Source organism: Triticum aestivum, chromosome 4D, assembly GCF_018294505.1.
Source record: "Triticum aestivum cultivar Chinese Spring chromosome 4D, IWGSC CS RefSeq v2.1, whole genome shotgun sequence".
In the NCBI taxonomy this organism is placed as follows: Eukaryota; Viridiplantae; Streptophyta; class Magnoliopsida; order Poales; family Poaceae; genus Triticum; species Triticum aestivum.
Window position 1 is genome coordinate 218335677 of NC_057805.1, and position 24779 is coordinate 218360455.

The following is a 24779-nucleotide window of genomic DNA, read 5'->3' on the forward strand; positions in this document are numbered from 1 at the left end:
GTTGGGATGATCTCAAGGATGATCATTCAATTTGTGGTGTGGTCACGTGGTCACGAGGTGATCACGTGGATGTCTTGGATCACGAGGTGATCGAGATGGTATATTGCTTGGCCGGATAGCCAAGAGTGAGATGGTTCTTGAGATCGGAGATGGTGGTTTATCAGTATTCTAGTAGCTCATATCATGCTTAGTAGTTGCTTCATCATAGTTGTTAATTTAATTAACCTGTTTAATGCTATGTTATTGTCTTGCCTTTATGCTTTTGGTTGTTGTGAGCTTGCAAATACATTCAATGTACTGACCTGGCGTGTCATGCCACATTGTACGTGACGCCATGATTGCTTGATTGCTTGTTGAGGTTTCCGTGCGTGTGAGCTCGATCGTGTCCCAGCCAGAGTCCCTGCGGAGTGGAGTTCACCACCTTCATCGTTGTTCCGCTGCTAGAAGTATTCCACTGCTTCGAGTTATTCCGCTGCTAGCATAGAGCAAGTGTAGTATCGCAGGCGTAGTGCCGCCGTGCTGATGTGCATCTTTGTAACATTAGACCCTTGTATTCTCCATGCTTAATCTTGCTCCAATGTTCATCCCTCTTGTCCAAGCTAGGCCCTTCATTTGTAACCAAAACGAATGTATCCAATTTAGGCAGCATCATATTTTCATGAGCATTACAATCATTACCAAGAAACGAAAGTACCTGATAATTTAATTGGCATGTGCGAGCTCTAGTAATTGTTCCAATATGTATAGCAGCAGGGGTTGTGCGTGTAACAATGGTATTGATGTCCTCGTCATCCTCCCCTTCTTGAAATGAAGTCGTCCTCGACGGAAGCTCATCTTCCTCACCCAAATAAGGCTTCAAATCTGCAATGTTAAAAGTGGGACTAACCCCAAAATCTGCAGGTAGCTCAAGTTTATATTCATTATCATTTATTTTTTCTAACACCTTAAAAGGACCATCAGCACGTGGCATTAGCTTTGATTTGCGCAAATCAGGAAATCTATCCTTACGCAAATGTAACCAAACAAGATCTCCAGGTGCAAACACAACATGTTTTCTACCCTTATCTCCAGCAAGTTTATATTTAGCATTCATACACTCAATGTTTTCCTTAGTTAACTCATGTATTTTTAAAATCAATTCAGCACGTTGTTTAGCATCAAAATTAACCTTCTCCGAAGATGGAAGAGGCAACAAATCAATAGGTGCACGAGGTAGGAAACCATACACAATTTCAAAAGGGCACATCTTAGTAGTAGAATGCAATGAACGGTTATAAGAAAATTCAATATGAGGCAAGCATTCTTCCCATATTTTCTTATTATTCTTCAAAACAGCCCTAAGCATAGTAGACAATGTTCTATTTACTACTTCAGTTTGTCCATCAGTTTGGGGTGACAAGTAGTACTAAAAAGTAGTTTATTCCCCAGCTTAGCCCATTAACATCTCCAAAAGTGGCTGAGAAATTTAGTATCACGATCTGAAACAATAGTATTTGGCACACCATGCAAGCGAATAGTTTCACGAAAGAACAAATCAGCAACATTAACAGCATCATCGCTTTTATGACATGGTATAAAGTGTGCCATTTTTGAGAACCTATCCACGACAACAAATATGCTATCCCTCCCCTTCTTTGTTCGAGGTAAACCTAAAACAAGTCCATAGATATAGCCTCCCAAGGAACACTAGGTACAGACAAAGGCATATATAAACCATGAGGATTGAGTCGTGACTTAGCTTTTTGACATGTAGTGCAGCGAGCAACAAAACGCTCAACATCTCATCTCATCTTTGGCCAAAAGAAATGTGTAGCAAGTATATCCTCCTTCTTCTTCACGCCAAAGTGTTCTATTAGTCCTCCTCCATGCGCCTCATGCAACAACAAAAGACGAATGGAGCTAGCTGGAATGCATAGCTTGTTAGCACGAAACACAAATCCATCGTTAACGACGAACTTGTTCCATGTTCTACCTTCTTTACAATTCTGCAATACATCTTTAAATTCAGCATCATGCACATATTGATCTTTGATGGTCTCCAAACCAAATATTTTAAAGTCAAGTTGTGAAAGCATAGTATAACGATGAGACAACATCAGCAATAACATTTTCTTTACCCTTCTTGTGTTTAATGACATAAGGGGAAGTCTCAATGAATTCAACCCATTTAGTTCAGTTTTGCTTGACTTTTAATGTGTTTCAAAGATTCGTGATCAGAATGTATAACAAATTCTTTGTGCCATAAATAATGTTGCCATGTTTCTAAGGTCCGAACAAGAGCATATAATTCTTTATCATAAGTAGAATAGTTCAGACTAGGCCCACTCAATTTTTCAGAAAAGTATGCAACAGGTTTGCCATCTTGTAATAACACACCTCCTAATCCAATTCCACTAGCATCACATCAAGCTCAAAAGTCTTATTAAAATCAGGAAGTTGGAGTAAAGGAGCATGTGTCAACTTATCTTTCAATGCCGTGAAGGCTTCTTCCTGTGCGGTACCCCAAACAAAAGGCACATCCTTCTTTGTAAGCTCATTGAGAGGTGCAGCAATGGTGCTAAAATCTCTCACAAAACGCCTATAGAAATCAACGAGTCCAAGAAAACTCCTCACTTGTGTGACCGTTTTGGGCTGCGGCCAACTCTCAATAGCTTCAATCTTGGCTTTATCAACTTCAATTCCCGGTGGAGTAACAACATAGCCAAGAAAAGATACTCGGTCGGTGCAGAAGGTGCACTTCCCAAGGTTACCAAACAAACGTGCATCACGTAGAGCAATAAAAACAGCACGCAAATGTTCCAAATTTTCTTCCAAAGATTTGCTATAAATCAGTATATCATCAAAATAGACTACCACAAATCGTCCAATGAAAGCATGTAAAACTTTGTTCATTAGTCTCGTGAAAGTACTAGGTGCATTAGTTAACCCAAAAGGCATGACTAACCACTCATATAAACCAAACTTAGTTTTAAATGTTGTTTTCCATTCATCTCCCAATTTCATACGAATTTGATGGTATCCACTATGCAAATCAACTTTGGAGAATATTGTAGAGCCACTCAATTCATCAAGCATATCATCTAGCCTAGGAATAGGATGACGATAACGAATAGTAATATTATTAATGCCTCTACAATCAACACACATACGCGACGTACCATCCTTTTTAGGCACTAGTATAATAGGAACATCACAAGGACTAAGAGATTTGCGTATATAACCTTTGTCGAGCAGCTCCTGTACTTGACGCATAATCTCCTTCGTCTCCTATGGATTGGTAAGGTATGGTGCACGGTTGGGTAGCGATGCACCGGGAATTAAGTCAATTTGATGCTCAATCCCTCGAATAGGTGGTAATCCCGGTGGCACGTCTTGTGGGAAGACGTCAGCGAACTCCTACAAAATGTTAGTGACAACAGGGGGCAAAGAGGAAGGCACGTCCTCGAATGAAAATAATGCCTCTTTGCACACAAAAGCATAGCAAACAGATTTGCTAAAAACTAGCTCATCAATATCAGATTTGGTGGCAAGTAAATATGCACTTTTCAATTTAATTTCAGAAACAACACTAGATGGTTTATTATAGGCTTCATTTGTTGCTCAAATTCTTTTGCCACAATCTGATTTTCGCTCTTATTTTTCTCCTATTTTGCTTTATTAGCATTATTAATATCATCTTTCAAAATGGAATCATGAGTCATAGGAAGCAAAGTAATATTTTTATCCTTATAAACAAGGGTATACTGATTGTTTCTATCATTGTGTACAGAATTTTTATCAAATTGCCATGGTCTACCAAGTAATAAGGAACATGCTTGCATAGGTACCACATCACAATCAACATAATCAACATATTTAGAGATACTAAAATGCACACGAACAGTACGCGTTACCTTAACCTTGCCGCTGTTGTTGAACCATTGGATGTAGTAAGGATGTGGATGTGATCTTGTGGTGAGAGATAGCTTCTCCACCATCTCCAGGCTAGCCAAGTTGTTGCAGCTCCCTCCATCTATGATGACGCGAACATAACATTCCTTCACAACTCCCTTTGTATGGAACAAATTATGCCTCTGATTTTGCTCAGCTTGTGTGACCTGCACACTCAAAACACGTTGAGCAACTAAACATTCATACCTGTCAGCGTCTTCAGGAGCCATGTATTGCATCTCATTATCAGAATCATCTCCACCGTGTTCTTCACGTGTAATAAGAGCCAAAGTCTCCTCATCATAGTCACTAGCGGACGCATACCCACCATCCTGAGTAGCAATCACCACACGCTGAGATTTGCATTCTCTCGCATAATGACCTCTTCCCTTACAACGACGACAAATAATATCACTTTTGTGCCCTGTTGATGCCATGGACGAAGAAGAGCTCTGTGCTGGCCCAGTAGGTGTGCTCTTGGCAGATAGTGCTGGTTGTGCCTGCTTTCTTGTATCACGGCTGGAGGTGACGGCGCAGTGGAAGTAGAGGATGCACGTGGTGTCCATGATGAAGGTCGACCTGCAGAAAAATTAGTTCGCGCCAATGCCTGTCGATCCTACACTTCACGTTCAGCTTTACAAGCAAGATGAAATAAACGAATGATATTATTATACTCCTTATACTCTAGAATGGTCTGAATCTCTCTATTTAATAAACCCATAAAACATGCAAGCATAGCTTCATTCTCCTCAATAATACCACATCTAATCATGCCAGTTTGTAATTCCTGATAATATTCTTCTACAGAATTTTTCCTTATCTTAAACGCTGCAATTTTTGAAGTAACTCACGTTGATAATATGGTGGAACCCAACGAGTACGCATAGCAGTTTTAAAGCAGCCCAAGTAGCTGGAATAGGATATAATCTACAATGTTCAGACCACCAAACACATGCAAAGCTAGTGAAAGCACAAACAGCAGCAGGAACACGTCTCTCCTCAGGATATTGTAAACATGTAAATCGTTGTTCAGTTTCGAACTTCCAAGTAAGATATATATCATGAACATATCTACCCTCAAATAGTGGAATATTCAATTTTAGTTTAGGAAGATGGTCATGATCTCGTACCTCAGGTGGTGCAGCCCTACTGTTGCGATGATATGCATGAGGACGACCTGGTGGTGGTGGTGCTGATGGTTGCACGTAGTTCTGATTTTGATCAACCTCATCCTCGTAATGGTCCTCCACCTCTGCAGTACCAGCAGAAGCTACAAAAGCATCAACCGTAGGTACAGTGGCACCAGAAGTTTGACCAGGCTCAAGGAGAACGAGTTGTGCTTGTCCCACTTGATTTGGAAGGTGTTGTTGTTGTTGTTGTTGTAGAGGTGCGACAGGTGCAGCGGGCGGTGGTTGTGGAAGAAGCGCGAGGAATTCATTAAACTTGTTATCGAGCTTTGTTTTGAACGCCTTCTCAATGCCATCTATATTCTCCATGGCCTCTTCAAATCTGTTTAGCACATCTTCCACATGTCCACTCATCATTTGCTGAAACTTATCATGTAACTCTTTGTTCGTCATGTTCTCCCAGTCAGTCTCGTCGGCTTGTGATCCTGCCATGGTTAGCAGCAATAGAAACACATAATATGATCCTACAGACTACTAGAAATGGCGGTGGTGGGGTGTCACAAATCCGTCAAGCAAATCTCAAATTCTTACCAGTTCTTACCCAACAGCAGGTGGTGAACGACAACCGTTGTAGTCAAAACTCTCAAAGCTTGGATAGAGGGATTACCAGGGAGAATCAAACGTACGGCGTAGATGTATGTAGAGCTGGGAAGGCTTGTAATATGGTAGCAAAAGGGGTCAGCAATAATCAATTCAAAGATGCAAAGTTGAATAAACGCTCAACGATGATACTGTGCTGGTCCTAGGCTAGACCGTGCTAGAGACGCGAGCCTAGAACACTAACAAAATCACGGCGCTGCACATAAACAAAGGAAAAGCACACTCTGAAATGTTTTTTCGCTCTTTTATTTGCGCTCCTCTTTTTTTTGCGAAAAATCACTAGAATGACGAGTGTCTCAAAACTCTTCCCAAGTCAAGATAACGGGATAGGATAGGCACGAAATTTTTTTGACTATTTTTTCCAGAAATCAGGGCAGCGACGACGAAAAAGTGCGACAAAAAATCACTATGATGGCGAGTGTCTCAAAATGCTCCTTGGGACCTAAAAACAGGATTGGGAAAAAATATTTTCGGTCGCCGAAATTTTGGCCTAAAAACTGCCCGGGGGTCTCCAGACTTTTTTTTCGAAACCTATTCAGGCAAGGAAACACAAAACGAAACTAGATGAATCTCGAAAACAAACCTAATATGAAAAAAAACTCGTATTGGTGATGGACAGGTGGTGGTATATGTGGACTCGGATTGGTGATGGACAGGCGGTGGTATATGTGGACTCAGATTGGTGGCGTGGTATATATGGACTCGGATATATGGTGGTATTTGGCGGTGGCGATGTGTCTGGTGTGGTGGTGGTATATGGTAGAGGATGATGAATCTGGTGTGGTGGTGGTATATGGCAGCGGATGATGAATCTGGTGTGGTGGTGGTATATGGCAGCGGATGATGATGATGCGACGGCGGCGTGAATACCCGTGAACAGAACTCGAAACTCTAAAACACTAGACGCTAACACCAGCAACTAGACACGACGATGCAACCGCAAATTCAACAAAGTAAATACAGAAAAGATTATGCAAAGTCTCATATTGGTTCGGATATGATGAACTAACCCTAATTTTTTGTAGTTTTTTCATGGACTTTGGTATGAAGAACAGACTTGATCTAAACTACGAAAAAACTCTAAAATCTCATCGAGCAACCTGAAAATCTGATACCACTTGATAGAGGCAAAGGTGTCCCGTTTTTTGATGAGATGGTGGCTATCGTTTTTCATGGAGTAGACTTTGACGATCCGACTACGAACGTGCGAGGACGTCGCGCCGTAGCAATCGCTAAAGCAACTCCGAGAGGTTATTGACCCCACCGTAGCTCGATCAACCTGACCACGAGGGTCTATTTCCTGCAAGCAAACGAAGAACAATCAAGAAACTAAGATTGCAATCTGGATATTGCGAATATAAGAGGAAAGCTTTATTGATCAAGGTGGGGCTCTATGACGTCTTGGTCTGGTCGTTGAACACAAACGAAGTACGCGAAGTTGCAGCTATGGCGAACTTTTAATCTAAACAAAACCCAAAGTCTAAACGATGCCCTAAGGGTTGCATATATGGAGGAAGAGGCGGGAATTTCATGGCCCTTGGAGGAGGGGTCCGAAACCAACCCTAACTGTTGTTTCGCCACACATACGGACTGTAAAAAACAGCCTATACTTGACTATTTCGAAATTACATGGGCATGGCCCAAAAATAAGGTGACGTAGCACCTATAATAGCCTCTGGACGAAATTTATGAATTGGCATCTTGTATATTTCGTCCAAGGCTTCATGCACTCATTATGGTGGCTTCAAAGTCCTGAAATCATCTCTTGTAACTCCGTTCTTGTTCCCCTTGCACATGCCATCATCTCCACGCATAATCTTGCTCCAATGTTCATCCCTCTTGTCCAAGCTAGGCCCTTCATTTGTAAGCAAGACAAATATATCCAATTTAGGCAGCATCATATTCTCATAAACATTAAAATTATTACCAAGAAACGAAAGTATCTGTTAATTTAATTGGCGTGCATGAGCTCTAGTGATTGGTCCAATATGTATAGCAGCAAGGGCTGTAGGTGTAACAATGGTATTGATGTCCTCATCAACAACACTCTCAAACTCACAGGCAAAGCTAGATTTATGTTGTCCATCCCTGTTTTCTAAAAAGACTCATGTTGCACACCTATTTTACTAACAAGAATCAAGTTGCCACCTAGGCATCGTATTGCCCAATTGGTTTCTATATTGAGTGATACGCTATAGTGAGTAACTAAGATGGTGATGGTAGCCATTATGACATTTTCATCCTTTTCAAAGCAAGGCTGGGAAGGTACGTATAGTTCAACCTTCTCATAATAATTTGTGAGAAAGAACAGTACTATGGTTTGGCTTACATTTTAATTAGTAATTTTTGTTCAAATTTCATTATAAAGATTTTCTCATTTTCTTCTAAACTGTGAGACTTGCTCTAGCACGTAAGTTGAAGTACTGCTTCCATCATCAAGAACTACCTCGGACACCTCCCAGCCGGTCTCACATCAACGACATGCTAAGAAATACAACAAGAAGAAAGCCGATGGAATCATCACCTTTTCCCATACTTTCAATTAGTCACATATGAGGTTTACTGGAAGGTGGAGTAATAAAACTGAGATTTATACTACTTGAACTGGAAGTATTATTTTCACTTTGTGTCATATATTGCAGGCTTGCTCTAAATTCTCAGGATTCATCGACAATGTAAATTTGCAGGTAGTAGCTAGCTACTGAATCATCATTTTTTACGCTTTTTGGTATTTTTTTTAGATTTATTGATGCACAATGTATTGTATGCGTACAGTTGCATGGTGGTTTTGGTAAAGATCGCCAAAAAAATAAGTTTAACATATTTGGAAAGCATCACCATACTTACGACGGTTCCAAATTTAATTTTACTTATTAGGATGAAAATGCATTTTTCAGTTTTGCAATTGTGCTATGTGCACATGCTGGGACCTGTGGCATATATCATCTACTTAGAGAAGATTATGGATGGTGTATAAGGAAGTCTGGCATGGATTCCTAAAAGTATCACATCTAGGCTGCTCATGCACTCCCTCAGTTCCTAAATATTTGTCTTTCAAGAGACTTCAACAAGTGACTACATACGGAGCAAAATGAGTGAATCTACACTCCAAAATATGTTTATATATATCTGTATGTGGTAGTCCATTTGAAATCTCTAAAAAGACAAATATTTAGGAACAGAGGGAGTATATAACATATGTACTTCTCTTGCACTTTATCTGGTATTTTGTATAGTGCATTTAGCAACGTGTGGTTTAAGATTTTTCCAAATTAAACTGAAGTACCAAATTTTATATTGTGTGATTGTCGTCTCAACATCTTCGGTAGGTTTGTAATGAGGTCAATTCACTTGGACACTATATTATCCATTCTGATTGTATTTTTCAGATTATGTGTCGTGTTAGTTCACCTTTGTTGTAGAGTATTGTCCTTTTTCTGCCATACTGGAAGGTTGAAGAAAAGGAGATGAGGGTAGTGTCATTACAAAGTTGAAACTTCAGAAGGTTTTCATTCTGTCACTTCTTTGCGATAAATTGTTTGTCGTCCGTCTTTCCATCTACCTGATTACTCATACCTCTGTGTCACAAAAGCAACCATTGTTCCCATGTACAAAGATGAATAGAAGTTCTTTTTGAGAAACTGATAGCCTATTCAATTTCTGAATAAAGCCTTCCGTTAAGAAGTTGAAGGCATGGTTATGTAGAAAGGTATTCCCTCCAGTAAGGTATAACTAACATGGTATTATTCTCCCAATCAACTCAAACTGATTTTTGCATGGAACTTGGAATGGTTCCTCAAGTACATGTCAGTCCCAAATGTATGAATCTTGGTACTTTAAAAAAAATATTTCCACAATGACTCGGTTTTAACTCAATATTATACCATTTTGGAAAGTATCTAGCTCAATACCCAATTGAATTCTTAGCATATTAATTTCTACCTTCCAGTTTGTTGTTTGCTAAAAAACCATATCAGCGTTAAGACTACGGCCAACCACTTTACAATACTATTTTGTACCACTCCGCACATTTTACATGTTGGCACTTTACCTGTGACAAAGAATGCTCTATGGGTGCCCAGTGTCAACCATTCTTAAATATTTGGATTTTAACAGCTATAGTTAGAACAATTGCAAGCATTCTTACCTCACTAAATATATAATGTGTTGCAGACATAGCCGCCTTATCTGTTCCAAATTGTTATCTCTGAACTATTTCATTTGTCAGCAAGGTACTTCTTTCTGCATTTACAGATAAATAACAATATTGGAGTAAGGGCTCAACTGATTTGACAAAACCAATATCAGTTATGTATGCATCACGGATGTGCTTCTAAAGTTATGTATGCACCATAGAGGAAGCAAGATCATTTAATCAGTTACTATAACCTTTCTTTCTTACCTAGCAATTCAGATCCAGTTTCACAAATAATAGAAAATTCCAAGAATCTAATTGTTAAATAAAATATTAGAACAAGTAATTTGGTAACCGTGCCATGCATGCCTACAATTTACTCCTGGTTCATAGAGAGAGGAGATGGTAAGGCAAAGGAAAGATATGCACCTGTTCGTACAAATGCAGGGTAAGGGAAAATAATGCATAGTAAATTGATACGCTCCTTCCATTGATGGATGGATAAGAGTCGCCGGCGCTGCTGCTAGATGTGGAGACTCCGCTCAACAACGCAGGCGTCGGAGGAGATTGCAGATTTAGCGGGGACGACCTAGCACACAGCAAAGGCGAACGGCCAGATGGCCGCAGCTCCGGCCGGCGCTGCGATGCGGTTCGCGAGGAACGACTTTGCGAGGTTACTGATGCACGCACTGTCAACGAGAGGCACTTGCGCAGCCGCTCTCATGGGGCTAGTCAGGCGAGCGAACTAGAGAAGACGGCGGCGTAGACCGCGGCCACCGAAGACGCTGATGACCCTAGCAAAAATCTGTCACTAATAAAATGCATACTTTTTTCGAGGATAATGCATATTTTCCCTTTTCTTTGAGGGAAATAAAAATGCGCACATTAGTGTATAGACTAATATGATATGGTACCAATTTAAATGCGGAAGCCAATTAAATTTAACGTCATAGTATATTAAAATTTTGCATAAAAAACTATATGGGACACATTTAAATTAACTATGTACCAAAAATGAGAAACAAAAATCGGAATAATTATTTATCTTGCTTAAAATTTTATTCCAAATGGACGTCACCCCCTCCAAATAAACTACAATTTCCGTCCCATAATATAAGATTTTTTTTACATTATGTACAGTAACTAAGTAAGTGATATAGCTTCCAATGATTCATTAATTTATTGTCTTCATGATATATGATTCGTAACAATTACCAAAACAGTACTCCCTCCCTCCCAAAATTTAAGATCTTACATTTTGGGGCGAAGGGAGTAGAAACCACATTAGTCATTTTGATACATTCTCACATAAAAGAACTTATATCTACATGGTTTACCAGTACTACAAATTTTTATTCTTATCATTTTTGTAAAAATACTTATGAACCTACTATTGCAGTGGAATGGAAAATGCAAGAAAATCATTTAATGAAATATATGGAGTGCCAAAATTCTAAATAGTAAATATAAAGCATAGCCTCCAATCTCAACAATACATATGTAATGGCCTCCTAAAAATCATAGGGAAATTTAATTGTTGAGTATCCAATTTGCCCCGAGAGTTCCCAAAGGAGTTCTAAAATCGATCTCTATCAAGCAAAATAGTAAGTTAAGGAATATAAGGCTATTCTTAAAAAAATTATAAAAAGATTGTTGTTTCTCAAAAGAATAAGTTTAGTGCTCTTTATATTCAAGAGTTCATCTATTCAGACCAAGATAATTTTACAAACGATCTAAATCCATTACAATTGGTACAGATATAGATAGATACATAAATAAACATGTTTTTCCTTCGGCGAAGATTCATGTTTGTCCAACACAATAAATATGCTTATGGGCTAACTTGGGGACTAAACTGCTTTTTAGTACTATTTGTCACCACCAAACAGATGGACAAACTGAAGTAGTCAATAGAACATTGTCTACTATGCTTGGGGCTGTCTTGAAGAATAACCTTAAAATGTGGGAAGAATGCTTGCCTCATATTGAATTTTCTCATAATCGTTCGCTACATTCTACTACTAAGATGTGCCCTTTTGAGATTGTGTATGGTTTCCTACCTCGTACACCCATAGATTTGTTGCCTCTTCCATCTTTGGAGAAGGTTAATTTGATGCTAAACAACGTGCTCAATTGATCTTAAAAATAAATTAGTTAACTTAGGAAAATATTGAGCGCATGAAAACTAAATATAAACTTATTGGAGATAAGGGTAGCAAACATGTTGTCTTTGCACCTGGAGATCATGTTTGGTTACATTTATGTAACGATAGGTTTCCTGATTTGCGCAAGTCAAATCTAATGCCACATGTTGCTGGTCCTTTTAAGGTGTTACATAAAATAAATGATAATGCATATAAACTTGAGCTACTTGTAGATTTTGCAGTTAGTCCTACTTTTAATATTGCAGATTTGAGGCCTTACTTGGGTGAGGAAGATGAGCTTCCGTCTTGTATGACACTGGTACAGCGAGGTGCTATACAAACGGTTTAACTCCTTTCCGCCACGGCATTTGGAACCATCGCCAAGTGAGTGACTGTGATAGGGGGGTCCTTCCCACACGACCCAAAAATCGTCGAGGATAGGGAGCCTTGATGCATATACAATACTCGCTACTCGTGTGTGCTCGCATTGCCATCGCAGTTGGTATTTTATGGTGCTACGTTTACGATGCGCGGCCCATCACAAACGATTCACTATTATAGAACCTGTATGATAAGCAGACAATCACACACACCCGCTTTTCCCAATCCGTATGCGATAACTAATTAAGAAGATTAGCTAATCATCGTACAAGTGTCGAACAGGATTACGAAACGTTGGACCGTCTTAATATCGTCGTACACGACAACTATTGTACACGCTATTCTGTGGTGCAACGTTTATGATGCATACCATATCAGAAACAGTTCATGATTGCGAATCATGTATGATAAGGCAACTATCACAAAGGTTTAGTTTGCCCGCATCGTTTGTGATATTGTCTGACATCGCACATGCTTTGCAAACGGCAACTATGTGCATGCTTGCACACATTTCCTCTCTGTGAACCGTATCGGATTATGGTGTATATCACAAACGTTTGTGTTTTACCAACCGTGTGTGCCATAACGACCTGGAGAGTGTAATTTCACCGTAATTTAATTGTTGCTATTTCAAAATGTACCGAATTTGAATTTGAATGTATGATATAGCTTTATTCATATCCATTAGGTTCAAACAACCAATGCATTATTCGATTCATAGGTACATATGTTCAAGAATTACATAAGATGATAAGAACCAAATAAAGAATGATGAACCACAGTTGTATACTTGTACTATTAAAGACAGTAAAGAAAGAGGCGAAATACATTCTGGTTACTGAACAAGGTGAAGCGAAATGCCCATATTGTGGCCTCCTCCATGCAGAAGGAACGCATGACTCTAGTCCAACCCCTTGTGATGTTCGACTGCTCACCCTTCACGGTCTTCATGAAAACATCTAGATAATCATCATGTTCTGGTAGAAATACTTTAACCTTTGCATGCCCACCAATCATGTAGTTTGAGGGATAATCTTAAGTAAACTGCTTTGGGAACCACTTCAAAGGAAAAAAGATTTGGACATTGTCATCTAACACAACTCATTATGGGCAGTAAAAATAAGGCTGCAGAGTTCTTACTTACCATCCTGCAGTTCGTTGTTGTCTTGGATAAAGTGTAAACAAATAGTTTAATTGCCATCTTTTGACCCATTTTACTAACAATCTTTATCAGCTTTCTCACTTGATGCTGGTTCATCGATATCTCATTGCCCCATACGCAGAAAGGGTCGAAGCGTGGATCTTTACCAATGACATATGTACCTAAAAGCACCAAGTTAATATTACAAGCTAAACATGATGAGGACATGGCTAGCACAGTTATACCCACAACCCCTGCTACTATACCTAGGGATGTAAATGGTACGGATAATTTCCGTTCCGATTCCGATTCCGCATCCGCATCTGTTTTTAAGGATATGGTATACACTTGCACGAACCCGGCGGATACGAATGCAGATACGGATTATGGTAAGCCGGATATCCGACGGATATGGTAGCGGATATGATATCGGTAATATCCGGCGGATGTGGATTATCCGCTGTTTTTTACGGATTATCCGAGGGTATCAAACAGGATTATCCGATAAATTTAGCCCAATTCGCAGGCCCAAATATGCAATTAGTCATCCACGAATTAATTAGTAATCATAATCGCCACATATAAATACAATACAACCCTAACCCTAATAGTATCATAGTATACGATCACAATCAGAGCCGTCAACCGTGGTCGTCGCATGTCGTCCTCTTCAGCGCCGCCAGCGCCAGGGGCCGGCCGCATCTTGACGCTATGGGTAAAGATGCAGGCGATGGTCCAGCTGACGGAGGTGAGCACTTTGCTTGAATGTTCCATGATTTACTGGATGTAGACTGATTCATGTAAGTGTAGGGCATCGATGGATGATGGTATGCACCTATGAGGTAACGCAGCTTGCTGTACATCACCTCGCGCTGGGCTTCGAGTAGTCGTGGCAGTATGTGCGGCGGTGCGGGGGGGGGGGGGGGGGGGGGGGCAGCGCTGCTTGCAGCCGTGATCGACGTCGTACACGGGCGATGGGCAAGTTTAGTGCGCCAAACGCGATTCGCATCGTGATGACCGTCTGCGTGCATATGAGCCAGTCGGGGCTAACCCACTTGCAAGCACGTATAAAGGCTAAAATTCAGTCGACAGGGACTAGAGTGATCATCACTGGTTCTGGACTTCTGGTTGCAGCTTAACTTATTTCACTAACTGGAGAAAATCCTTACTGACGAAACTGAAATTTAACAGCTACATAGAGCTATGACGGACGAAACTGATTTTTTCTGAAACTTGGACAGTAGCTGCTAACCGACACTTAGCAATCACCAATCTGTATCTTGTACTGTACTAGCTAACTTAGCTATTAATATTTAAACCTATGTGGCCGTGAAATAAGATTGAGCAGACTAAGTTGTAGTAGTCAAGTAGGCTTCATCTTAAATATTTAATAGACTTGAGAACACTGAATCTATGTATATAATGCCTTGCTTGCTGCAGCTTGTAAGCTATTGATGCTGTTGATAGGTAAGAAGTGCTTGGTTACTTATATATTGTTTATCTTTCTACAGATCGTTTGAGAAAGATATCAGGGGAAAGATCTACATCTGCAAGAACAAGTGCAAATGCTGTCCAAAGTATGTTAGTATCACCCCTGTTGCAAGTCAAAATGAAGAGCCACTGAATTTGGGCAGTGACAATAAAGTTGCAAATGAAGTGATTGATCTAGAGGGTGAGAATCTGGATGCAATAGTAGATGAACCTGCAGGGAAGAAACAGAAGAAGACCAAATCTCAATGTTGGGACCATTTTGATAGAACATTCAAGGCGGTGGTGATAAATGGACAAAAAATTAAGGAAGCATGGGCCAAATGCAAGTACTGCACATATAAAGCAAAGAGAAATAGCAAGAATGGGACATCAGTCTTCTTGAACCATATTAATATGCATAGAGAAATAGCAAGTATGTCTGATTACCTCTTGATAATTACTGCTATTTTATTTCTATAAAGTGACAACAATTTTTCTGTAAATTTGAACGCCGCTGCTACATAGGACAATCAAGGAATGGACAATTCGCTAATGTATATTAGTATATACTTATTAGTTATTACCTAGCTTCTATCGTCTTTGCACATACAGATTAGTGTGTGTGTGTGTGTGTGTTCGAACTACTTAGTTCATGACAACTAATTATCAAATATTTCTTTGATTGTCCAGTGTAGCATCTAAATATGTTTTATCATTCTCATAGGATGTTGCAAGTGGACTGGAAGAAACACCATGTTGAAGAGAAGTCAAGGATGTGTTACGGGCTTCTACTTGATAGATTACTTGCCTTTTATAATAAATAAAAACTTCAATAGAATTTTGAATTAAGTATTTCTTAAGTAAGACATTTGTCTTGGACGTGTGTAATGCTATCATCATATTACCATAACTGTTTATTGTTGTCATATTCGTGTGGTATGAGTGTTATGACTTTAAAAGCTTGGCCACTCTCTAGTGTAATGTGGTGAGTTAAAAATGTGTTTTTATATAGTTTGCATATAGTAGATACAAGTTCATGTGTCTTTGCATGTATCCCCCGATATTTTTTGCCCGTTTCCGGTCCGAGTCCGCTCCGAATCCGTAGTCCGATATAATCCGCATTCGAATCCGCATCCGGTCAATATCCGCTCCGCTCCGAATCCGACAAAAAAATATGGTAGAGGATACGGTAAAAGCATTATCCGATCCGATCCGATCCGTTTACATCCCTAACTATACCTATTGGACCAATTACTAGAACTCGTGCAAGCCAGTTAAATTATCAGGCACTTTCGTTTCTTAGTAATGTTTCTAATTTTCATGAGAATGTGATGCTGCCTAACTTAGATATATTTGTGTTGGTTACAGTTGAAGCACCTAGTATGGACAAGAAGAATGAACACTGGAGCACGATCAAGCACTATGATGAAGGCGCGTGCGAAGGGAACAAGAACGGAGTTTCCGGAGGAGATTTCTGCACTTTGAAGCCACCATGATGATATACAAGAAGATGGACGGAATATACAACATGTCTTTCACAAATTTCGTCCATAGCTTATTATTGGTGCTGTGTCACCTTAGTTTTGGGCTAGCCCATGTATTTTCGAAATACCTCTCATTTGGCTATTTTTAGAGTCCATATTGTAGGGGAAACGACTTAGGAGGTGTTTTAGTCCCACCTTGTCAAGGGTGGACGAAATCCCCTCTCTTTTCCCCTATAAATACAGCCCTTAAGGCACCATTTAGACTTGGGTTTTATTTAGTTAAAAGTTAGCCATCGCTGCAACTTTGTGTACTTCGTTTGTGTCCAACGAGCAGACCAAGACCGCTTATGAAACCCCACTTTTATCATTACTTCATCCATATTCACAATATTCAGATTCCTTAATCATATTCTTGCTTGTTCTTCGATTGCTTGCAGAAATAGACCTTCGTGGTCAGGTTGATCGTGCTCCGGCGTGGTCAGTAACCTCTTGGAGTTGGTTTAGCGATTGCTAAGGCGCAATGTCGTTGCACGTTTGTAGTCGGATCATCAAAGTTGTCTCCACCAAATCGATAGTTATCATCATATCGAAAGATCGGGACACCCTCGCCTCTATTAAGTGGTATCAGTTTTCAGGTTGCTCGGTGAGATTTTCCAGTTTTTGTTGTCTAGACCGCATCTGTTCTTCATACCTAGAGTCCAAGAAAAAGCCACACAAGAAAATTTAGATTAGTTCATCATATCCCAGACAGCCTGAGCCTTTTTCGCCATTGCCACTTAGTTTTTGCATTGTTGAATTTTTGGTTGCATTGTGTGTCGAGTTGCTAGTTTTAGTGTCTAAACTTTTAGAATTTCGAGTTCTAGTCACGTTTTGCTCACAACGCATCCGCATACACCATTGTCCACTTCATTGTCATCTTCCGCTGTCACGTATTATTTCGATCGCCGCTGACACCATCCATCAGTTGTTTCATTGCCGTCATCATATTCACCTTTGTGTACGTCACATAGCAGAAAAATAAAGGAGCAGAAGCCATACTAGTTGTTCTCCTTGTGTGGCACGTTTGGTGTTTTTTTTACGGAAAGGCCATCATGGCTAGCTTTATTAAAACTCAAATGACACTTACATCATCAGCTAAAAATTTAAAGAGGAAATCCGGCAGAGCCTACACCCAAAAGGTAGGAGTATTGGCACCGCCCCACTGAGCTAGCTCATGTGCAACCATATTAGACTCTCTAATACAAAGTTCTACCACAGCCTTCCTGAATTCTCTCAACATCACTCAACAATCTTGCAAAATAGGAGCCGCCACCATCGAGTGTCCTTCATTATTATGTAGCGCCTGCACCACTATCAGGTTGTCCATACGTACTAAAAGATTGTTGCATCCAGTGCTCTGTGCTAGTTTAGTCCCTCCAACAGCGCTGCTGCTTCTGCTGAAACCACATCTGGGACGTGGTCAAGTCTCGCCGTAGCTGCCTTGATGTAGCCTCCTCTGTTATCGCGAAGCACAGCTCCACAAGCTCCTGTGAAATCGTCTTCTGAGTAGGATGCATCGACATTCAGTATTTGCTGTCCGGTCAGGCCAGGAGACCATATGTTTGTACATGGGACTTGGGTCAAAATCCCTCTTGCTCTAACAAAATTCAAGGTTAAAGCGTATATTGCTGGAGCAGTCGGAACTGGGCACTGAACTTGTTCACCCCGGACCAATTGCCTGCATTGCCACCATATGTACCAACATGTCGTTGCAAACAACTCTGGTAGTTCAACTGGGTCCATATACATGCGCTGAGAGGCTTGATCACACAGCATAAATTCAATCAATGTTGGATTCGTTTTTGCCATAGAATAATTTCGGTTGGGATTTATTGTTGCGGGACCCATCCATTGATCACGTGAGGAAAGAGATCCTTGTAATTTTTTTAAAGGAAATAGTACGAGGAGTATTGCACCAACGTGTGTGTTGGCTGGAGTTTTTTTTATCTATATCTATACTACTATTAAACAATCAAACTAATTATTTCTTAATGCCACTCCGCAGATGTACCCAGCCTAATTACCATCATTAGATTAGCCCCACTAAATAAAATCTAATGGTTACAGTTAGGGGGTGTTTGGTTCAGGGACTTTTTAGTCCCAGAGACTACAAAAAGTCCCTAAAAAGTCCCTAGGAACCAAACGGGAGGGACTTTTTCTACAGGGACTAGAAAAAGACTCTACTAGAGAGTCTTTTTTGATTAGTCCCTGGGACTAGAAAAAGTCTTAGGACTTCTGAACCAAACACCCCCTTATTTTGATCCCAAGCTATGTGTGCAATTAGCAATTTAGTAGGACTGAACGCACTCCACCCGCGGAGGAATATTCCACACCGCGTCCGCGTACAACGCTTCGTAAACGCAAAAGGGCTCTCCATATCGCAGCCACCGCGTCGCCTCCATGAGTCTCGGGGGAGAACCCTAGCCGCCACTCCTTCCCTCCCCTACCTCCTCCCTATCTCGCCGCCGCCACCGGAGGGCGCGTCGGGGCGAAGCTAGGGCCAGCCCCAAGGAGGGCGAGGACGGCGCACCTGGTTCCTGCCGGCTTGGCGCGGTCGCGCGGCGAACTCTTGGTGCAGCAGCGCTGAGGCATGGACTGCGTTGCCCAGGAGCGCCGCCGACGCCAGTTGCTGGCTTGCTACCTGGCTTACCCGCCTTGCTTCCGCCGGATGCAGGCTCTCTCCACTCCTTAGGCATCCGCCATGTCGGCCCAAGCAGACGACGAAGTCCAGCCCTGGCCAACAAGCTGTTCGTCACACGCCCATGGTAATATAGTGACGCTTCCTCTTTTCAATCAACATTTTTTCTGTTCACCGAATTTCCAAGGAGTCATTTGCATTCCCAATTCTAATATGTGTGAGAAGGAATTGAAGAACAATACATCAGCTAATCTCTATGAATTTCGTATTATATGACGACGGATGCATTGATTTTTATATGAAAGTGAGAACAATACATCAGCTAGCAATTGATACCCAATATTTCATATATACCAGAAAAGAAAATTGTTGTCAATAAGTAGTTCACTACCAAGTACAAACAAGATTTTTGAGACACATGATCTTCATATTGATTCTATTTCAAGGTCGGCAGCTTCCCTCATCTTGGTTCTTATTTTAAGTTCAAGCTGACTGAGTAGTATTTGTGATCCAAATGACTGGTTTCAGGTATCAACTTGACATATGTATGTAGCCCTCTCCATTTCCTCATTCTCTGATTCTTTGGGCCATTTTAGAACTTCTGATGGGTTAATTTATTTGCAGTTCGGTGTTGATACTGCTCTAGAACACCTCCCACATTAGTTCTCCGTTGCAATTGCTCACCCAATGGACAAGACGGACGTCTCTGTGCTCGCCCACCATTATTTGACCTGATACAGTCACCCATAAGATCAGTATGCCCCAACTTATATTTTTTCCAACTTCATTATTTTGGATTATCAGTTGTCCTTACTGCTATCAATCCATGCCAAGAAGTAATGCAACTAAACTACTTCTCTGAGTTTGGTGGGCAGTAATGTAATAGGATTATTGCCGCATAGTTAATTATCAGATGAATATTGTGTTCATGGTTAGTTAATTCTCTCACTGGTTATTTGAATAATAAATGTAGAATTTGGCGTGTTATGTATCTCACCGAGAAAGTACTTGTTCTTGATATGCCACCCATATATTTTAAGTTAGCTGTTTTAGTTGGTCTGATAATTTGGTACTGCAGACGAAGCACGTAAAATACATAACACACCACCCCGCAGGTCTGACTTGTTTCTTCATAGGGGACAAGTCACGCATAAGATCAGTATGCCCCAACTTATATTTTTTCCAACTTCATTATTTTGTATTATTGGTCGTCCTTACTGCTATCAATCCACGGCAAGAAGTAATGCAACTAAACTACTTCTCTGAGTTTGGTGGGCAGTATTGTAATAGGATTATTGCCGCATAGTTAATTATCTGATGAATATTGTGTTATGGTCAGATAAGTCTCACTGGTTATTTGAATAATAAATGTAGAATTTGGCATGTTATGTATCTCATCAAGCAAGTACTTGTTCTTGATATGCCATCCATATATTTTAAGGTAGTTGTTTTAGTTGGACTGATAATTTGGTACTGCAGACAAAGCACGTAATATCTGGGTACATTGAAAAGCATTTTTAAAAGGCATGTAGTGATTGACTTCATGTTAGCAGTAAAATAACCTTTCACTATCATGATGTCATCAGTTTACAAAGTGTGCAACCTGCCCTGCTGATGTTTGGGTTTTTGTATGCTACTATGTTATTATTTACCTTGGTGATGGGGCAGGGAAGGTAAGTGGGGCTAACCTATTTGTCGGAGCAAGAATAATGACCAAGTTTTTCATTAAAGTTTAGGGGGCAAGTGGGGCTAACCTGTTGGCCGGAACAAAAATAATGACCAAATTTTTCATTAATGTTTGAGGGGCGTATGGTCTTGGTGCTGCTCAAGCTCGGCCATACGACTGTCACCGTAGGTGCTTCTCTGAGCATTGTCATCTTCTTCGCCACCGGTTTGGTAACCATCTGGGTTTCCTTCTCTGCTCCTGCATGTATCATGTTCTAATGAGAAATGGAGAGGAAGTTAGAAAAGTTAGTAATCATCGATAATAATAATGTGATGCAGAAATGCATGTTAGCTGCATAGGTGTACCCTGCAAGGAATTATTTTACAATAGAAATGCATATATTGTGGATTGATGACTAAACAAGTTTGCATGCACATCCCTGAAAATACAGCAGAGCCTTCAATCTTGAGAGTTAAGAATTCTTCTGGTGTTGCTTTGGAAATGAATGTCATATCTGAATGCTTGCTTATTTAGGTATATACGTAAAATCTGAAACTGATCAATACTGTTTCTAATAACATATTTGTATAAATGGATCTTAATTATATACATAATTTAAGATGGATGTACGGTAGTAGCATATGTTCAGGTTGAGGGTACTAATTATAACAAACGATGTGCTTATTCACATATGATTGTAATATTAGTTGAGACGTGCATTGCACGTGCACATTTACTAGTGGAAGGAAGGAGAAGAAGGACCGATCAGAAAGGTAGCAAGTAATAGGACAAAAAGAGTAAGAAAAGTTGTTTGGATCTATTTCCTTTTGGACTTGTAGTTCGTTTGGGAAGTGGAGATAGAAAAAAACAGAGTAGGTGTTTGGAAGGGAATACAATGCTGATATTTTTGGTTCGGTTGGGGAGTGAACTTCAAAAAAAGGAACACGTGGCTAGTAGTACTCAGTATATGAGGATCGTGAGGCAAAAAGGAGAGAAAGAAAAAAAGTTAAGTGGCTTGCTAGCACTAATTGTTTGTATATCCTTTTTTGATCTAGCACTCAGTATTTTAACTTTTATCACGGTCGTGAATTCGTCTGTGTCTTAGGCTCGCGTCTCTAATCCGGTCTAGCTTAGGACCAGCACTTACCACTTTGAGCGAATTTTCAGCTTGCATTAATTAACGTGGTTGTAGCATTTTTTTCACACATATAAATCCAACCCAGCTCCACATATTTCTACACCGTGCATACATATGTTCACCTGGCAATCACTTTACCAAACTTTTGGAGTTATTTGACACCGCTGGTTGCCGGTCACCACCTGCTGCATGGTAAGAACTTGTAAGATTTTGATATTTGCTATACTGTGAGCGTTTTACCACCACATCTTAGTAGTTCATAGGAACATTATTCTTGGATTTTGTTTCTTGTTTTCTACTAAATATGACAGGTTCCAAAGTCAGCTGGGCTTCATCAATCGTGGGAGAGATGTCACCACCTCAAAAAATACAACCACCATCACAAGAGGTACAAAGACATCAGAATGCACACAATCAGGTTCTTGTTTCCATGCCACCTTTTCATGGTCGTTTTAAGCCTGATTTATATATGGAATGGGAGTTCGAAATAAATGCTATATTTGCTTCCCATTATTTTTCTGAGCATGAAAAATTTAAGGTCGCGGTTGGTACATTCACTGGTTTTGCTACTGTTTGGTGGAGTGAACATTGTCAGTTATACTCTAATTATGTACCTACTACTTGGGATGATTTAAAACCTGTCATGAGAGATAAATTTGTCAATGTTTACTATACTCGTGGCATGATTAAAAAACTACAAAATTTAAAACAAGGTAGTGACACTGTAACAAAATATTATGATGATTTACGAAGTACCTTGTTGCACTCCTTGTTAGAGGAAAGTGAAGATGATTTGATGGATAGATTTTGGGGAGGTTTAAACTGTGATATTCAGGAGATACAAATTCATGAAGAGTATTATCCTATGGACTGTTTGTTTCGTCTTGCTTGCAAAGCTGAACAGAAAGTAAAACGGCGTGTTGTCTATAAGGAGAATAGGAGCAAGGTGCACATTACAAGAGATGATACGGTTGTTCCTTCAACTACTAGGCATACTATGACAACCACATCCGTGGTTGTGAGGACTACATCACCTCCATCATGTGACACATCACCTTCGAGAGTGCCTACATCATCCGAGTTGATCACAAGAGGTAATGACAAAGGTACCGATCTTCGACCTCCACATGAGTATGATGAATGCCTTGTCAATTTAAATGAACCATGCGATGAGCTACCCACTACTTTGATCACACCAGCTATTTTAGAGGACTATGTTTATGATTTGACTTTGCCATGTGATCGAACACTTTTGAGTGAACCCATTGAATTAACTATTGATGCGAAAGAACCATGTGAATCCGGGAGTACATAATATTTGGATCAAATACGTTTGAAAATAGTTGTGCCAATGATTAATCATTTTGATATGACATCTAAACTTGGTGATCGTTCATCAAGGTTGGCATGGTTTAATGATGAGCATTGCCAATATTTTGTTACGATTAAGAGCTTCACTTATATGTGCAAACTGAGCTGCAATATTTTCATGCCTTTCACTTCTTGTGTTAATATATTGGCATTATATTTCATGACTTTTGAAGTGTGCTCTTATATAGTTGTGTCACATGTGCCACAACCGAGATCAGTAAAAATGGATGACATATACATATATAGCATGTACACCTTGTCTCTTTTGTTAGCCATATTTCAGATTAAGCAACGCCGAGGACGGCTTTGTTTTCAAAATGGGGAGGATGATAAGGACATGGCTAGCACAGTTACACCCACAACCCCTGCTACTATACCTATTGGACCAATTACTAGAGCTCGCGCATGCCAATTAAATTATCAGGCACTTTCGTTTCTTAGTAATGTTTCTAATGTTCATGAGAATGTGATGCTGCCTAACTTAGATATATTTGTGTTGGTTACACTTGAAGCACCTAGTATGGACAAGAAGAATGAACACTGGAGCACGATCAAGCACTATGAAGCCGCGTGCGAAGGGAACAAGAACGGAGTTTTCGGAGGAGATTTCCGCACTTTGAAGCCACCATGATGATATATAAGAAGATGGACGAAATATATAACATGTCTTTCACAAATTTCGTCCATAGATTATTATTGGTGCTGTGTCACCTTAGTTTTGGGCTAGCCCATGTATTTTCAAAATACCTCTCATTTGGCTATTTTTAGAGTCCATATTGTAGGGGAAGCGACTTAGGAGATGTTTTAGTCCCACCTTGCCAAGGGTGGACGAATTCCCCTCTTTTTTCTCCTATAAATACAACCCTTAAGGCACCGTGTTTTATTTAGTTAAAAGTTAGCCATCAGTGCAACTTCGTGTACTTTGTTTGCGTCCAACGAGCAGACCAAGACCGCTTATGAAACCCCACTTTCATCACTACTTCATCCATATTCACAATATTCAGATTGCTTAATCATATTCTTGCTTGTTCTTTGATTGCTTGCAGGAATAGACCTTCATGGCTAGGTTGATTGTGCTCCGGTGTGGTCAATAACCTCTGGGAGTTGGTTTAGCGATTGCTAGGGCGCAACGTCGTTGCACGTTTGTAGTCCGATCGTCAAAGTCGTCTCCACCAAATCGACAGTTATCATCTCATCGAAAGATCGGGACACTCTCGCCTCTACTAAAACAGCAATTGCACAATGATGTAGTACAACACTCTTTTATAATATCTTATAACATCCAATATACTCACATATTAGATGAATTAACATCTTATATTACGGGTCGGAAGGAGTTTATTGCATTATTACAAATTATCGGCTGATTAACTGCTACTGTATCCATGAGTCAGAGTTAGTTTGAGCTAGTTCAGGCTCAAATAGCCCTAAAGTATATCCAAACATGAGGTCTAG

General features: G+C 40.1%; 1 protein-coding gene and 2 long non-coding RNA genes across 6 annotated transcripts; 2 read left to right on the top strand and 1 right to left on the bottom strand.

Moving 5' to 3' along the window:
* Nucleotides 1–7146: 7146 nt before the first annotated feature.
* On the bottom strand, nt 7147–10666 carry LOC123097329 (uncharacterized). The gene is made up of 3 exons (XR_006447044.1): nt 10282–10666; nt 9865–9959; nt 7147–7572 (listed from the first exon to the last, which is right to left on the bottom strand). It is a non-coding gene; the product is annotated as an uncharacterized lncRNA (long non-coding RNA).
* Nucleotides 10667–14139: 3473 nt separating this feature from the next.
* LOC123099864 (uncharacterized) lies at nt 14140–16182 on the top strand. Its single transcript, XR_006448269.1, has 3 exons — nt 14140–14266; nt 15030–15421; nt 15713–16182. It is a non-coding gene; the product is annotated as an uncharacterized lncRNA (long non-coding RNA).
* A 2685-nt stretch (nt 16183–18867) lies between these two features.
* On the top strand, nt 18868–24211 carry LOC123097330 (uncharacterized). Of its 4 annotated transcripts, none has more exons than XM_044519027.1 (4): nt 18868–19276; nt 19596–19694; nt 19774–23059; nt 23837–24211. In XM_044519027.1, exons 3-4 carry the CDS (start codon nt 22258–22260, stop codon nt 23953–23955), a joined length of 921 nt encoding a protein of 306 aa, XP_044374962.1. In that variant the 5' UTR covers nt 18868–19276; nt 19596–19694; nt 19774–22257; the 3' UTR covers nt 23956–24211. The 4 variants fall into 4 exon arrangements, with proteins under 4 accessions (XP_044374962.1, XP_044374963.1, XP_044374964.1 ...); XM_044519028.1 differs by having other exon boundaries at nt 19596–19677; XM_044519029.1 differs by lacking the exon at nt 19596–19694.
* Nucleotides 24212–24779: the final 568 nt, after the last annotated feature.

Excerpts from the sequence above, each read along its gene's own strand:
- LOC123097330 (XM_044519027.1), top strand. The coding sequence starts at position 22,258 with ATGACAGGTTCCAAAGTCAGCTGGGCTTCATCAATCGTGGGAGAGATG. Across the intron at positions 23,060-23,836 it reads CACAAGAGGTAATGACAAAG|CACCTAGTATGGACAAGAAG; the intron begins GTACCGATCTTC and ends TTACACTTGAAG.